The sequence below is a fragment of the Anopheles arabiensis genome, chromosome 2 (genome assembly GCF_016920715.1).
Source record: "Anopheles arabiensis isolate DONGOLA chromosome 2, AaraD3, whole genome shotgun sequence".
In the NCBI taxonomy this organism is placed as follows: domain Eukaryota; kingdom Metazoa; phylum Arthropoda; class Insecta; order Diptera; family Culicidae; genus Anopheles; species Anopheles arabiensis.
In genome coordinates this window covers 90,554,640-90,569,999 of record NC_053517.1, presented here as the reverse complement: position 1 = coordinate 90,569,999, position 15,360 = coordinate 90,554,640, and the positions used below count along the sequence as shown (strand labels likewise).

The following is a 15,360-nucleotide window of genomic DNA, read 5'->3' as shown; positions in this document are numbered from 1 at the left end:
TAAATTTTGAGGAATTGCTCGCTTTGGGCGGACGGGTGAGATCAACCGGTGGGATGCTTATTCGGGTGGAAAATTTGGCCACTGTTTATCACCACCGCGATAGCAAAAGCCACTAATGACGGCAGCCGGAAAAGTGTGATACAAAAGCGATTTCCGGTTTACAAATCATATTTTACGACACTAATTTCGATCCTGAGTTGCCTGGGACGGAAGCTTTTTTAAGCTCAAAAAGGAAGTTTTTGCTTTGTTCTGTTTTTGTTGATTGCAAATCCGGCGAAGCGTACCATCGCAACCGAAGTGGCAAACCGATTTGTATTGAGCAGGAATTTTCTGCTTTAATGGCCACAAAAACACATATACATACATGCACAACGTTTTGCACGCTGTTAATGCATTTATTCATCCAACCGCAAAGGGCCGCTCTGATTAGAATCGAACGAGATTCACCATATTGCTTGGAGGTACACTTTGGCGTCCAGGCGGGCCCAGTCATCCAAGGGGTGGTGATGGAGTGATGAAAATTCTAATCAAAACTCCCCGCTACTCATGCGCCGCACACTAACCAGTCCAATATCAATTAAAAACTGACCAATTTACAAAATGCACTTCCACCCTGTTCCACCGACAACGGAAACACCCGCCCGCCGTCACTACCGAAAGGCCGGCGCCAACACCCTTTTTTGCCGGCACGTCATATATAACGCAAGTAATGAAATAAAATTTTATGAAAATATAAATTGCCTCACTCACGCGTAACATTGCCCTGCGTTGGCGGGAATCCGTTCGCCCTTGGCATGCTGACTAAGCCCCGGCGAGGGGTTGCGTGGAGTTGTGAAACAAGACAAGCCACAAAACGCTCTCACACACACACAGGCAGCACAGAAAAAAACGGACAATCGGCTCTTCAAATTCACCCCACACCCAAACCCCACTCCCCAGTCCAAGTTGGGATGAGGGGGGGATTTAATTTAATTTTGAGAAATTAAATATTTTCCCCATTTTCCGCTCGGTTGGTGGAAACTATTTCAATAGCGAACCGGGGGCATACCGTGGGGTGTTTTGCTATTTTGCAATCGCACGCATGCCGATTTGCACTTCGGAGGTGGCCACGGTATAAACATTTGCACCGACCTCCCCCACTCCACTTGCCACAATTACCGCTGGTAATTCTTTTGTACCGATGCTGTGTGATTCACATTTGCACGCGTTTGCGTGATAATTTTCGCGCGCCACAAACCCACCCCTCACTCGTACCTGGGTGAGGGTGGCAGGCGATTGGAGTCCGTGCGACAAAAACGTGGGAGGCGCATGCAGCCACTAATGCGTGCTGCTGCCTGCCGTAGGCCTTCCATGCATAGTTTCGCACCGTTGCAATTCCAATCGGACACACGCGGGGGTTGCGTTGCGTGTGATGCGTGGTTTTCCGCGAAGCCACATTTTTACACATCCTAACTGGTTAACCCGTGCTCTGCAGATCCGTGGTTAATGTGCGCTCCCTTTGCGGGATGGCTGAGAGCTGTGGGTGGGTGTGGAAAAAAGCAAAACCAAAAAAAAAAGGAATACGCCGACACATTATGTCGATGAAATAAATTAAATTTATTTCACAAATGCCAGCTCGTAAATGAAATATATCGCTCGATTAGAACAATTGCATCAGAAATATTTCATTTTCCGCTTGAGGTTCGGGAAATGAGCGCCTTTATGGTTTGCAATCGTTATAACCGGGTTCATTCAGCAAGAAAGAAAGAAAGAGCGAATAACAAGTAATAATATACTTACTACTTAGTGACAATGATAGGAAAGTTCAGAGAAAGTGTGTAAACTATTTTTTTAGGTATTTTCAAAATTAATTGAAGTCCAAACTGTTAAACATCAATTTGTATGTTGTTTGATATTAGTAGAAATGCATGGAAATGTCAAACGAAATGTATATTTTTCGGCTATATTCTTCAAAGGGTTTTTCATTCCTGTCTGAACCAATCTCTTCTTTGCTTTGAGTTCGAATTTAGTATTAGTATTCCACGTTCTAACTATCATAAATAATATTAAAAGTAAAGCTTTGAAGTTTCAAACAACCCAGCCCATTGCCCATTAAATGCCTCAAATTAAGCATGAAGTTTTAAAACCCTTTATCCTAGAAAGGTGTAGCGACTTATCGTGGGGTTACATTTCATCGCTCAGTCATTGCAGCGTTGTTAACATTATTTGGATAATTTTATAGCTAACAAACCACCAGAAACAAACTCTCTATTCTAATTTTATTCTAATATCTAAACCATTTAAGTTTTCAACAAGTTTGATGGATAAACGACGCTTTGTTCGAACAGTGTCACGCACTTATCACTTATATCAATCTTCATTTATCACAATACATACGGCAACACAATCGTCTCCGAAAATATCTGCATCCACAATCAAACTGAGCGGACAATCACAGCACCAGCCCCCAGCCAACACAATAATGGACCGAAATTGCTCGCCCGCGATGATCAAATTTTGCGGTTTTGCGTGTTTTGAAATGCACCCGACGGCGGTCCTATCCATCGCTGAGTGAAAACCCCGGGCGGACATCATTGATTGACGGTCGGGCTAATAGGAATCGGCGGTTAGGCTTGTTTCGACGTCTGTCACAAAACTGGTCTGCTTGGTGGAGGTTTGGGGGCGAATCAAACCATCAATCCCGACGCCCACGGTGCAGCGGACTAGGGTTAAGCGCTACCACAAAAGAAAGCCATTTGCCACAAGGTTCTTGAGAGATTGGTTACCAAGGAAATAGACGGGTGCGGACTTTCAAGTATTCAATCTGGGCAGAATGCATCCCTCCGAAACCGCCGAGAGTAATGTATGCGGCAATAATAATCGAAAAAGCGGTGAGAGTGGGTTGGTAGGATTCGGGGCACGTAAATTGGCATTTTACAAACAGGCCCATCATCGCCAGCACTGTTGAGCTGTGGTTTTTGGCCAGAATAATCCCCTCCCCCTCCCTTCTCCTCCCCTTGTGCCTTCTACAACCTGTCTGTGCAAAGACAATGTTTGTTTTTCCTCCTCGCTGTGAACGAGAAATTCACTTTTTAACAAAACAAATTACTTTTCCGTGCAGCGGGAACAGCGGGCGAACAGGAAGGAATTAAAATTCCATCAGTGAATGCTTCCTACTTATACAACCGCTTGGCAGTACGGTAGCGCCAAGGGATGGGAGTGCAAGATTGCAACACGTTTCGGGTGCTTCTGCCAAACGGAAGCTGCTGGACAAAATAAAAGGAAAATTAAATAAACCATCTTATTGCAATAGCTTTCACCGATACTCGCATACACCGATTCAGCCGATCTGGAAAGGTGTGCGGAAATACACACCGACATTTCAAGCACAGGTAGATAAAGTTGTGTGCAATGCAATTAAAAGCCAAATTGGATTAATTTCCTTTCGACCAAAACCGGCACGAAAGGAGCCCAATTTACCTTCGCCAACGAGGGTACGAGCACTGCTTTCCCTGTGCTGTAGTTTTTGGGTAGCTGTATTGTTATCGGATTTCGGACTCCTATTTGCGAGCCATTATGGAGAACCAATTTTAAGCGAGGGAATGAGATGTTCCCGAAACCGACACAGCTTCTCTTTTATTCATGTCAGACAGAAGCTCCAAATTCTCGGAACCTCAACTATAGAAAGCAACCAAATCTAGCCACATTCCTTTCGATGAGCACATTTCAATGCAAACCACATCAATACGCGTATGATTATTAGATCTGTACGCTTGCATACGCCTTTTCTTGTGCGCGTTGGTTGCTTAAGAGTGTTCCTCCTTTTGTTTTTGCCTTTGCTTAATTGTTGTTTCATAATGCGGAAAGCATATTATGAAAGTGGTTGAGGTCTCGCTTGATCTGAACGATATGGAGAGAAAAACTATTTCCCCTCAAATGTGGGCTTAATTAAATCAAATCAAATAAAGCCATCTTGAGCGCCGGTTGCCAATGGAGATGGTGAAGTAAATGGGCAAACTCTTGAGTAGGTTTACACGTGGAATACGAATTGTTGACGATGGTGCACTTTGGTGCGCTATTGTCCGGAAAACGAATTTAATGTGTATGAGTTTGCCAAAATATAATTAAATTAATAAAGGTTTAAGATTGAATAGATAATGATAAGTAAAAAATAGGTAGATTATTTCAATTTTAGATTTAATAAAACAAAATATCTTCAACAAATGACCGTTCAAAGTATATCTAAATATAAAATATAGCTCTCAATTCAGCTGTCAGACCCGTGCCGTAACGTAAAAGCCTCCCCAACCATTGATAAATGCTCCATCAATCAGTATTCAATTTCATTACCAGCAAATTATTTCCCTTTTTGTTTTATTAACCTTCATTTCATGCGCCGCTCATGCTTTTTCTCGGAAACAAAAAGGCAACCCCTAACTGCCGCCAATGAACCTCCGGGTGGCAGTGGCCGGAAAGTAGAAAAATGTGTAATGAAATTAAATCTATCTTCAGTCGTTTTCAAGTTGAAATCATTAATCACTTATCCAATAAATGCTCCACCAATCGGCAGCGGATGCTCATCGGGATGGAACAAAAATTGTCTCCAATATAAAAGCCTCTCCGAGGGCGCGCGCACCCGGTTCACCGGAAGCGATGATGTTGGAAGAAAGCAGGACAAAAAGACAAAACAGCTCACGGGGTTCAGCTCGTTGAATGATTCCTTCACCCTCTCCCCTTTCTGTTGCACGGCACACATTTTCTAGTAATTTAATCTTTGACGATCCGTTGCGTTGCTCGAGTCGCCTCGTTGAGCGAAAATCCCCCAAACCCGATAAGGGAGGCGAATGAAGAATCGCATCCATTTGCCATCGTTTTGCACTTTCCAATGTACGGGATCGATTGGCATGGTTGGTGTTTTTTTTTTTGCTCCAGTTTATCAAAAAAGAAGCAAAGCAACAAAAAAACTGCGGGTTTCATTAGTTGTATAATCCATTGCCGGATGTTTTGGGACAAACCCGCTTTGTCGCATCGGATTCGCTGTACGCCTTCGCTCGCCAATGTTGATGGGACATTTTCGCTCATTCGTTCTCTCGCTCCTTTCTTTTTGTTCGTCATCACTGTAGCGTAAAATATCAGCAAAACTGATCAATTTTTAATTCTTTTCGCCCGGTTATTCCTCTTCGCCACACACAACTTGGACCTGGGCCCTGAACGGCGCGACTAGCTGGGTGGCTCGCTGCAAACGGATGGTTTCGGCTTTACGATTTTCCCACTCGCATGCTGGGCCGTTGGCTCGAGAAACTATAATTCTCTATAATCCAATAAAATCGTTATGAAATCTTATCAACCTTCTCCACCGAAGCTCCGACACCGGTGCTGAGAAAATCGTTCAATGAATGTGTTTTCTTTGCTTTGCTTGTGCCCTTTATTGCTTCGGTGGGAAGTCTACCAGTAGGGCAGCAGTTCGAGGGATGGGCAACGGAAAAGTCAGGTGAGGATTATATATTGGGTCGAGCTTTTCTTTGCTCCCACTGCAAACAGCTTGTGTCAAATGACCGATTTGGACTCAGGCCAAAGACGTCAACATCGGGAAAGGTGTGTGAAAATTAACCGTGAAGGAGTCATTCTCGGCTCCCACGAGTTTTTTAAAGCGGAGTTTTCATTGGTGGTCTCTTTCAGTCTTAAAATAGCTGATGTGAGCAAACGGTCACATTTGTTGGGGGTTTACCTTCAGGGTCATTTTGCTCCGCATCTCCACAGCCACTCACAACTCCAAGTTTGTTCAAGAGACCTAGTTGTTTTATTCTATTTCTTGTTGTGGCATGTCGTATGACACAATTTAATCATGACTCACTTTTTTTGTAAAGTAAACAAAATACATCGGGATCACTTAACTCATGCCGTCAAAACAAACACAAACAATAATTTTCTTATACATATTTTACATGGGTCTATAGCACATCGAACCACCCAACTCACCTACCTTAACGACCCTTAAAGTGGGGCATAAGTTTCCATTCCCCGTGTATGCAAAAATCGATAGCAAATTGGAGCTTGCGTCTCCGTTCGCTTTAATGGAAAATCAATCAACCCACTCACAGCCGCGACCCTGACCCGAGATGTGTGTGCGTTTCTACTTTGTCGTCGCACGCACGTTCCTTCCGGGCAACCAACTACTCCTGCATGAACCTATCGACAACAGAAACAAACAGCTCATTTGCTGAACTAAACTTCAAAGCACACAAACCACAAGAAAGCAACTTGCCACGTGTGCTTTTACCACACGGGCTGCTGATTGTCATAAAACAAGCCAAAACGAAAAAAAAGCTCACAAGCCACCTTTTTCATCAGGTGAAAAGAACGAGAGTGAGCCAGGTTGAAACTTTCTTCTAATCAAAAATGTATGACTATACGATGGGACTCCTTCATTTTTTCTAAACACGCTCCTTGTCGCTATTTGTCTAGGCGTTGCTTATTCATCTTATATTCGTACACAGAAGCAAACCACGTATCATCGCGATGACAATGTGAAATAAAAACCGGGAAAAAATCTAACAACTTCAAAGCACAACAACACGTGAGCGTCTGCGTTATATGTTCATCTTGTTACGCCTTCCCTCCGCTCGCACCGTTTAGAACAATTCAATAAAGAATGGCACACGAAGGCGCAAAGGATGTTTGTGCCAAACAATCTTCCACTCTACCTCGAAACGCATCATATCGAAGCAACAGCAGACACAGACACACAAACGCCGAAACCAATGCCACCCAATGAAGCAATAGAGATCTCAATTTAATTATTTCAATTTCCCAACAATAAGCCGCACACGATGGGAGATGTTTGGCAATGCCAAGCTTTTGCAACCCTGTACCACCTAGGCAAACAGACCGCGCTCCCTGCCGGCGGCGCTCTGGCCTCTCTTAAAACAAAGACTTAATTTTCCATTTTGCTACGATGATCCTCACTCCGTTCCCAGCGCTCCTCCAAGCCGGTGCCGGTCATGGGATGGCGCACTAGCAGCTCCGGCAACATAACGTTCGGTGAGGCGCTTTGCCAGCCACGGCTTTAAACGAGTGCAAAAATCAAAGCAACAATGTCCGCTGCGCGAAAGCTCTCGCCCCTCCCATTTGCACCCAGATGCACAGATTCCTAGCGACAGGCGGGGAAAGGTCAAGCATAAGGTGACGCAAGGCAGGGCGTTCTAATTGTGTCATTAGAAACTGGAATTATTATACCTTGTGCTCCCTTTTTATTATGTTTTTTTTTTTCGACACTCGTACACAGCGTCCAAAAGCTCATTGGGTTTTGTTTAATCATTTTATGAAATTAGCTTCTAAACATTGGATGCCTATTTGCTGGCGGGTTTGTTTTTTTCTTTTTCTTTTTTGTAACAGTGACCAAAAAACCTTTATTCCCCGGAGTAGGATCAATTGAAGCTTATGAAACGTCGCCCGGATTGTGTGCTTGGTCCCGCTCTGAGTTCCCGCTCCCCATAACGCAACCCATTATCACAATGCGATTTTAGTTAGTTACTGGGATTCTTTCTTCTCGGTCGAAATCAGATTCTGTGGCACTTTTGTGTCAGAATTCATAATCGGATTGTGTGCCAAACTGTTGGGCGGCACAATGGGAGTGGGCTTTTGTGGGTTGTGCCGGGGAAGGTGAGGTATGAAATTAGCTTTGTTCACAAATTGAAATCGGTTGTGCGTTGGTTTTCGATGGACCGGACTGGACTGAGTATATGGGGGAGTTTTGGTTTCCGGGACTTAGGCATTAGTCTGCTAGAAACGTAATTATTGGACACTGTTATAATTTTCCTTCTTTAGTACACTCAATCGGTTTTATTATTATGTTAAAAAAAATAGAAAATAGTTCCATGCGATCTCTCTGTTTGAAATACTAGAGCTTTATACTGTGCAGAAAAAGCCTGGAGCTTCTGGTCTATATTTTGAATACAATGGTCTATACCACCAATGGTTGAAAGTATACCTTGAAACAGTCCAACACGACGCGGAAAGTTGGATCGAAAATCCCATTTGATGCATTTCAAATAACACTTTTAGATGCGTTGCATTACCAGCAGTTCTTGAAATGTTTATTTATAGGATTCGCATGTATATTACCAATTTAGGTAATTTGCAGATTCTAATGAATAGCTATCTTTCTACAACAAAATGCAGCAATTTGATTCAAAACTAGAGTCATTTTATACAGAAATACAGACATCAGAAGGCATTAATTCTTCGAAACAAATAGAAAGTTTAAGCTTCAAACAAATAAACTTCTAGAAGGTTGTGAAACCAAATGTTGAAAATTCTTTTTTAAATCTTATTAAAAATCCTTTGTGTGTAAAAGGACCATCGCCAATGTAACAGTAAACTTTTTTTTATTGATTTATTCAATCTGAAAGGTTACTTCATACCACTTGACTACATTATTACTAATTGAAAACAAAGCTTCATAATACTAGCTATATGGCATTCTATGTCACATTCTACAGATGTATTTCATTTTCATTGTTTGATTTTTCATTTACAGAAAGATTCCATGCTGCTTGATCCCACTGGAGCGGACATCCGGAACTGTGTGTCCCGTGGCAAGAGTGAGGTAAGTTTTCTTTTCCTTCTGAAATATGTATCCTGGTCCCAGGAATACGACCATCGTTTGAAGAAATCCAGACAATGAAAGACAACATGCGTTTCGACAAAGCAACATTTTGCTGCACCGACTAATTGCATCACGTTCCAAAAGGGCTGCATAATTTCCTACCATCCACCTTACACACAAGGTTTAGGAACCGGTCACTGCCACGACGGTCTCTTCCACCATCTGATAAATGTGCGATCAGTGCAGCACGTTTCATCGTTACGATCGCACCTGCAACCTGGGACGTAGCGACGACATACTGTGTCAACGCGGAATAGTTCATTGCACTTTCGCGATAGGTCGCACTTTCCCATAGGAGCTATTCCATCGAACTGGAGCCTACAAAAAATGCATCCTCTCGAAAACATTCCCTCTGGTTTTGAGGTTTCTGTTTATGACAATATGAGTTGCGTGGGCATTGGAGCTTGTGTCCTCCTATGGGCACTGCTGCTGCTGTTGCTAGCACCGTATTGGCAACTGATGACAAATAGCAGCCAGCCACCATCGATTGATGATGATGATGGCGCTAACCGGTGCCCGTGTATCACCGAAGGGGTTTTTAATGCGTTTTGCATTTTGTATCGCGTAAAACGTTCGACAGGCTCGATGGATTCGCCATTTGGGTGGGTGATACTTGGGAAGCGAGTGTGCTTCGTTTGATGCCCCAAGACCCGGCCCGTTGGGTTTGGAAAGCGTTTGGGTTGTAAATGACATTCGGTGTGGTACAATGCTTGAGGTAGCCAACAATTGTAGCACGCAGCAGCAAGCCCTTTTTGATGGGTCTTTCTTTGTCACGTATTGTTTTATGGTATGAGACAGAATGTGCTTTTGAGTCAGCCGAATGGCCACTATACGAATTTATGATTCTAGAGGATTTTAAAGAAACAAGGGAATAATAATCGAATAAATTGGATAAAAAACAATTTGAAAACTATTTGGTAACCTAACCTTTATCCAAAGCAATCAATAAGAAGGCTCTTTTGTTACATAGCTTCAAATAAAAGCACACAAAAATAAAATCATAACAAAACTGCTAGCTTTTAGACCACTTCCATCAGCGCCATTCGTCCATGGTGCAAATGGCCGCTCGTACCGCTGCTCACACGAAGGCACTCGGGCGGGCCACCTTTACGTGTGCATTAAAGGTAGCCAAAAATGTTAATACCATCTGCGTGTGCACACGTGCGCAAACGGAGGGGGTCCGTTTTGGTGTCCGTGTTATCCCATCCCAGCTCAACCGTCCTAGCAGATGTCCGGCTACATCCTTAAAATCCGATTGCTCCTAAAATACGCTCACAGTCCCGATGACGTATGCAGATCGTTACAACGCGTCCTTCTCTACAAACAATTCTCCCTCCTGCCCAGTATGCCCAGCCCCAGTGGCGATTTCGCTCGGGCAAAGTGTGTAGCACTTTGCACGGTCTCGGATCCACCAACGCGAGCCCTCGGACGTGCACGAGTACGAGTGGGCTTGGCAATGGGCCAGCAGCATCCCAAGCGTTACTGCCACTTCGTATCTCCCCCATTTGCTCACTTGCTCACGGTAAGCAATTCGAGCTTCGAAATTATTCACGTTTTATTTTAAATGCATCACGTACAATGTTGCAACTGTTTCATGCTTGATAGCTCTCTGCCCGGTACCAGCCAGAGAGTGTGGGTCTTAAGGTCCGTTCGATGATGGCATGGATTGCAAGTAAGAACTTTCGGAAAGCGGTTTGGGTAGCGGGTCACCCATTAAGCCTGGAATGTTGCTGCACGAATTGCTCATACGCACACGCAGAGGTGGAGCCCAGATAGGCTAACAACAGAGCATCCATGTCCTGATTCGGTGTAGGCATCGGCTGGTTTGCTTTTTTCCCACTGGGACACGTCGCCGAGCTTACCAGGAAGCTATACAGAGAGAGTAGAGAGAGTGAGAGAGCTTTCTAGACGTGCCCGTTGGCTTAATAGTTGGGCCGACGGAAGGAGGCTTTCAAGTCTCTGCTATACAATGCGTCATCACTCGGTGACGTGTTCGACAGCTTATGGTCAGCGTTTTATGAGACTTTTCCACAGCGTAACGTTTTTGTTGCGTTTGCATGATTGATATGCGTACATTGCTCTCAATGGTTCATTACGCTTTCAATGGACAGATGCATTGTGGTACGCATTTATTTCACTTGAAATGGACAGAAATGTACCACTGGCCAGTTCCATTTTATGAGGTTGCAAATTGTAGATCAACAAAAATCAGCAATCGAAGTAGTTTTGGACAAAGTTTCATGTGTAGTTTTCGCTGGAAAGCATTGTTCTTTTGCAAAAAAATGCAAAAAAGGATAATACAGCCATATTTAAACATGAAGAGATTTGTCAATGTAAATGAGATTTAAAAACGACCGTCTGATTCTACTTTGATATTTTTTTAAATAAAAAGGGAATCGTTACATGGTTACATAGGTGTAAAAAATGCTCATACATTGAGGATAGATTTTCAGCAGCTTTAATACATTTACAAAACCCCGTTGATGCTCGCTGCATATACCTTTTTGCTTCCAAGAAAAAAATCCTCTATCTGCCCAAAACGAGACCATATTTTATCCTCCCCAAAAATGCTTAAACACCCCGCACACCGTACCTATGGCACCTTCTACGGTATTATTACATTTGCTTCAATAATCCATTCCGGTAAGGCATCGCGCTTGTGTTCGTAACAGTTGGGTAAAGGCAAAAAAAAAATCGAAGCACTTGAAACGCCGTTCCATAATTCATACCGCTGTGGTGTGCGATCGTAAAAATTTATGATTGGTCAAATAAAAAAAAAAACAATCACTCTATAGAGGCACAATACACAAAAAATGTCCACCCAAAAAAAGAGAGGCAATGCATCCGAACGGATAAATATAGCGTCCTATACGCTCCCTCCCCCGAGCTCCCAAACGAGCCTGTATCGATTGCACCAAAAGACGATGACAGTAGCGCCGAAAAAGTGGCTACGCCCCCGGTAACGTCTTCGGCGTGCCTTCGATCGAATAAATTTAAAGTAGAGATGAAATCAAAATTTTATTTTCCATTCTTTTTTACCGCTGGCGTACTATTATTTCCACTGCTGGTACGTTGGTACGTAATAAATCTGTTTTATCGTTCCGTCCATTTTCGATTGCTTTTTTTGTGTAACCATTTTGCTGCTGCTCTTGATATGGTTCTCACCCTCGCCCTATCGATGAACAATAAATCAACAATAATTGAAACAATACCATCACTTCGAACGCTTTTACTCCAACGAGCGAGAGTGTTTGTGGTGAGTGGTGTATTGGAGCAACATTTTCAGATCAACGTCAAGCGCACGCTAATAAAACCGTCCTGCAAATAAAAGTATGCAATGAGCTTTTCATTATCATTTAAACCACTCAAACCCCGCAGCAAAACCGGCATGATGGTACTGTGATTACGCTGACTACCATTAATTAAAACAACCCGCACATTTTACCAAGCTTTATTTTCAGTATCTGAGAATCTTGAAGAAAAGCAAAAAACGCTCCATCAAAAAGAGCATTAGCTCCACTTCTTCATTTCTATTTTTTACATCATGTTTTTGATGAAACGCTCTGCTTTGTCTACTCCAACTAAGGTAAAGGTGCTTTACATTGTCGTTCACCTTTACTGCAATGGTTGCGTACGCACACACACCCACAGTGCATATCTTACCAGTGATCTTTTCTCCAAAATCCTTCAATTATCGCTCACCGGTAAACACGTGCAGACGAAGAATCGGTTACTGTTGTACCGCCGGCAAGTATTTTCCAAAACATATCCAAACCTCAGCAACGCTGTTGATGATGGCTTTCAGGAGCCGTTATGGTGTTGCCACGGCACATCACGGAGGAAAAAAAAACAGCTTACCTTTCTACACCGACATGCCATCTTGAATTTGGCGGCTCTTGTGCTGTTCCATTCTCGCCATTATGATGCACATCAGTCCCGTTTTGTGGTCTCTCTGTGGACGGCTGCTGCATAAAAGGTGGGAAGTCCCTTGAACCCTAAGCGCGCGCGCGCGCGTCCCGTTCTGATTCATCTTTGAGATGGTGTATTGTGAAGCGTTCTTTTAATTTCTCTATACGGTGCTGCCGCTCTGTAAACTTAACCAACCGTTTTAACCTCCGAAAGCATCATAATCTGGGAAAGCGAAAAAAACACACACTCACAGCTCCAGCTCGTACAGTGGATGCGCTGGCAAAGGGTAATTATATTAAAATTAAATTACATGGAAATTAAACGCACAGCGCAGGAGGCGCATTGAACAGCATGAAAGGGCGAATGAAGGGTGTGGCCACGTGTCACACTAAGGTGGTGGCTTACCACTTCAGTGAAGAGGCTAAGATGGTGCAGCTAGAAGAAAAACAGCAACCCAGCTCGACGTTACATTACCGCTTCTTATGTCTCGCCGCGGCTAAGACGATGGTGTGGCTTTACTGTGTAGCCTTTTTGGGGGTGGTGGAATGTACGTTAAAAAAGGAAGCAAACTTGCTGTATCCCTATCGTCGGTCCTTTAAAGATTGTGCCTTTACAAGAGAAGCTTTACACAACACCAATAAAGAACACCTTCACTGTGCATCTATTAACCGTGCGCTGCACAAGCATGGAAGCCTACCCAGGCCAAAAGCGAGGCCTCCCTATGGCAAGGCGCAGCCAACGCGCAAAGTGTGGATGCAATTGCATTTTCAACCCCCTCGGGATGGTACTGGAGAGTTTAATTGCGGTGCTAATTCGTTAGCGAGACTCGTGGTAAAGGTGGCTGAAATAATCGCTCAATGGGTGACGAAGACGCTTGCAGAATGAGATTTAAAAAAAAAACATGGATTTTGAATAAAATACAGGTGCCTGCTAGTACAACAAAAACTCTCATAAGACTGTTGTACTGTGTAAGTGTTTCGTTATTTTTAAGTATGTTTTTATGTAATATTTTAAGGCAATCAGTAGAATGAGGTTAGTCGTTGTTTCAACTTCTTATGTGCAAGCAAGTAATTCGAACAAAGAGTTGTTGACTGAATACAAACATACTCATGTGCAACATTTTCGATCTTTGTAGATTAGTCGATTTTAAATCAGTTTTTTAACGATTATCACAATGTTAGCTTGATGTTGCTTCACTTTTTCTACTCAAACTATCCAGCATAAATGTCTATACATTTATGCAAATATGAACTCTGATTATTAGGTTGTATCAGATGTAGTGTGTCTAGGATGATCAGTCCAACGCATACGAACTGAATCTGATATTAAGTTGTATATACAACAAATAACTTTTGAATATCCCTGTAGCTTAATTAATTCATTATGCAACGTAAGAACTACTTCTACATACTATTACTAATACTTACTACTTCTACAGTACTACAGCGACTAATTCTTACATCCAACCACGTCCAACCATCTCAAACCGATGCGTGTTGCACTTTTCATGCTGCATAAAAGCAACAAACCCAAGAATTGGTAAAACGGTGCAACCCAAATGCAAAACGCTGCAGCCAAGGAAGAGGAAGAATAAATGCTTATTTGTGAGTAAACCACCACTTTGGTAGTACCCTCAGTTCGCCGCTAATGAGTCAGTACGAATTGCAAACGAAACGTTCGGTGCTTCGGTGCAACGGCCAGCACACGTTCGCAGCATTTTGAAGCTTTTCATGCTTGAGACTGGCTCAATTCTTTCCCATCCCGTCTTGCCACGGGTATAATTGATTTGACATTCAGACGAAATGGCGGCACCTTTCCGGTTCACATTTCGTGCAGCACTACCGTTTGCTGCACCACTGCACACACTGTCGCACTGTTGGCACTTTTTGTTGCTTCAGCTGCAACATCGCTTTCCAATAGTTCACGCTGGCAGCGGCTTTTTTTCTTAACCATTGCCGTAAGGTTTTCCATAACTATGGTTTTAATAAATTATATGGTTCTGTTAGTGGGGTAGTAGACTGCCGCAATAGTGCCATGCTTTCCAAGGAAAAGCGGAAATTATGATTGACGTGTGTGCTAGATTTTTTTTGTTTGTGGACGACTTTTGACTGCAAATTTTGGTATAATTATCGATGGTGGCTGTAATTGGCCCGACTCAATTGAAGGGTTTGTGCGAATAGTGGTCAGTGCAATTTATTTCTCATTTCCAACCATTTCCTCATGCAGTATGTCTTTATTTGAGTGTTTTTTTTTTTGCAGATGTTTGACTGTAAAAATCACATTCGAGTGATTCAGCCGATGGACAATGGAACACGACTTTACATCTGCGGCACAAACGCTCACAGCCCGAAGGATGTTGTGATATTCGTAAGTAACATTTAATAATATTTTCTCCAATTTACTTGCAGTATGTGTTTATGTTGATTGTATAGTATTTTTTGTTTGATAAAAAAAAACTTTCAAAACAAATTTTAACGCCATCTCAACGATTTATTCTGTCCCAAAAGATAGCTACCACCGCAGGAAAAGTAAATGAAGTGAAAGGTGCCCCAAACTGTGCCAAAGAAGTTGTTAGTTTGAAACTAGGCAATAAATATTTAAATTTTGTACCCCATTTTCAACCACGCACACTGCCTGCAACCCCTCCAAAGGGTGCCAAAAATCTGCTGGAACCCGTACCTTTCCACTTGATTTCATCCAAAACCCATCTTACGGTGCGGGATTGCATGATTGCTGGTGTCAGTACCGCAGTTTTCTTTTTTTCCAATCGGTTCCCACGATCGGGCCACGATGTATAGTTTCCA

General features: G+C 42.9%; 1 protein-coding gene across 1 annotated transcript in view; it reads left to right on the top strand.

The window, feature by feature from the left end:
- The window catches only part of LOC120893994 (semaphorin-2A-like), an 87,839-nt gene that overhangs the window by 64,273 nt on the left and 8,206 nt on the right, over positions 1 to 15,360 (top strand). The window contains exons 4-5 of the mRNA XM_040296282.1: positions 8,519 to 8,587; positions 14,816 to 14,923. Of these exons, the coding sequence (XP_040152216.1) occupies positions 8,519 to 8,587; positions 14,816 to 14,923 (177 nt within the window). The remainder of the gene's footprint in view (positions 1 to 8,518; positions 8,588 to 14,815; positions 14,924 to 15,360) is intronic.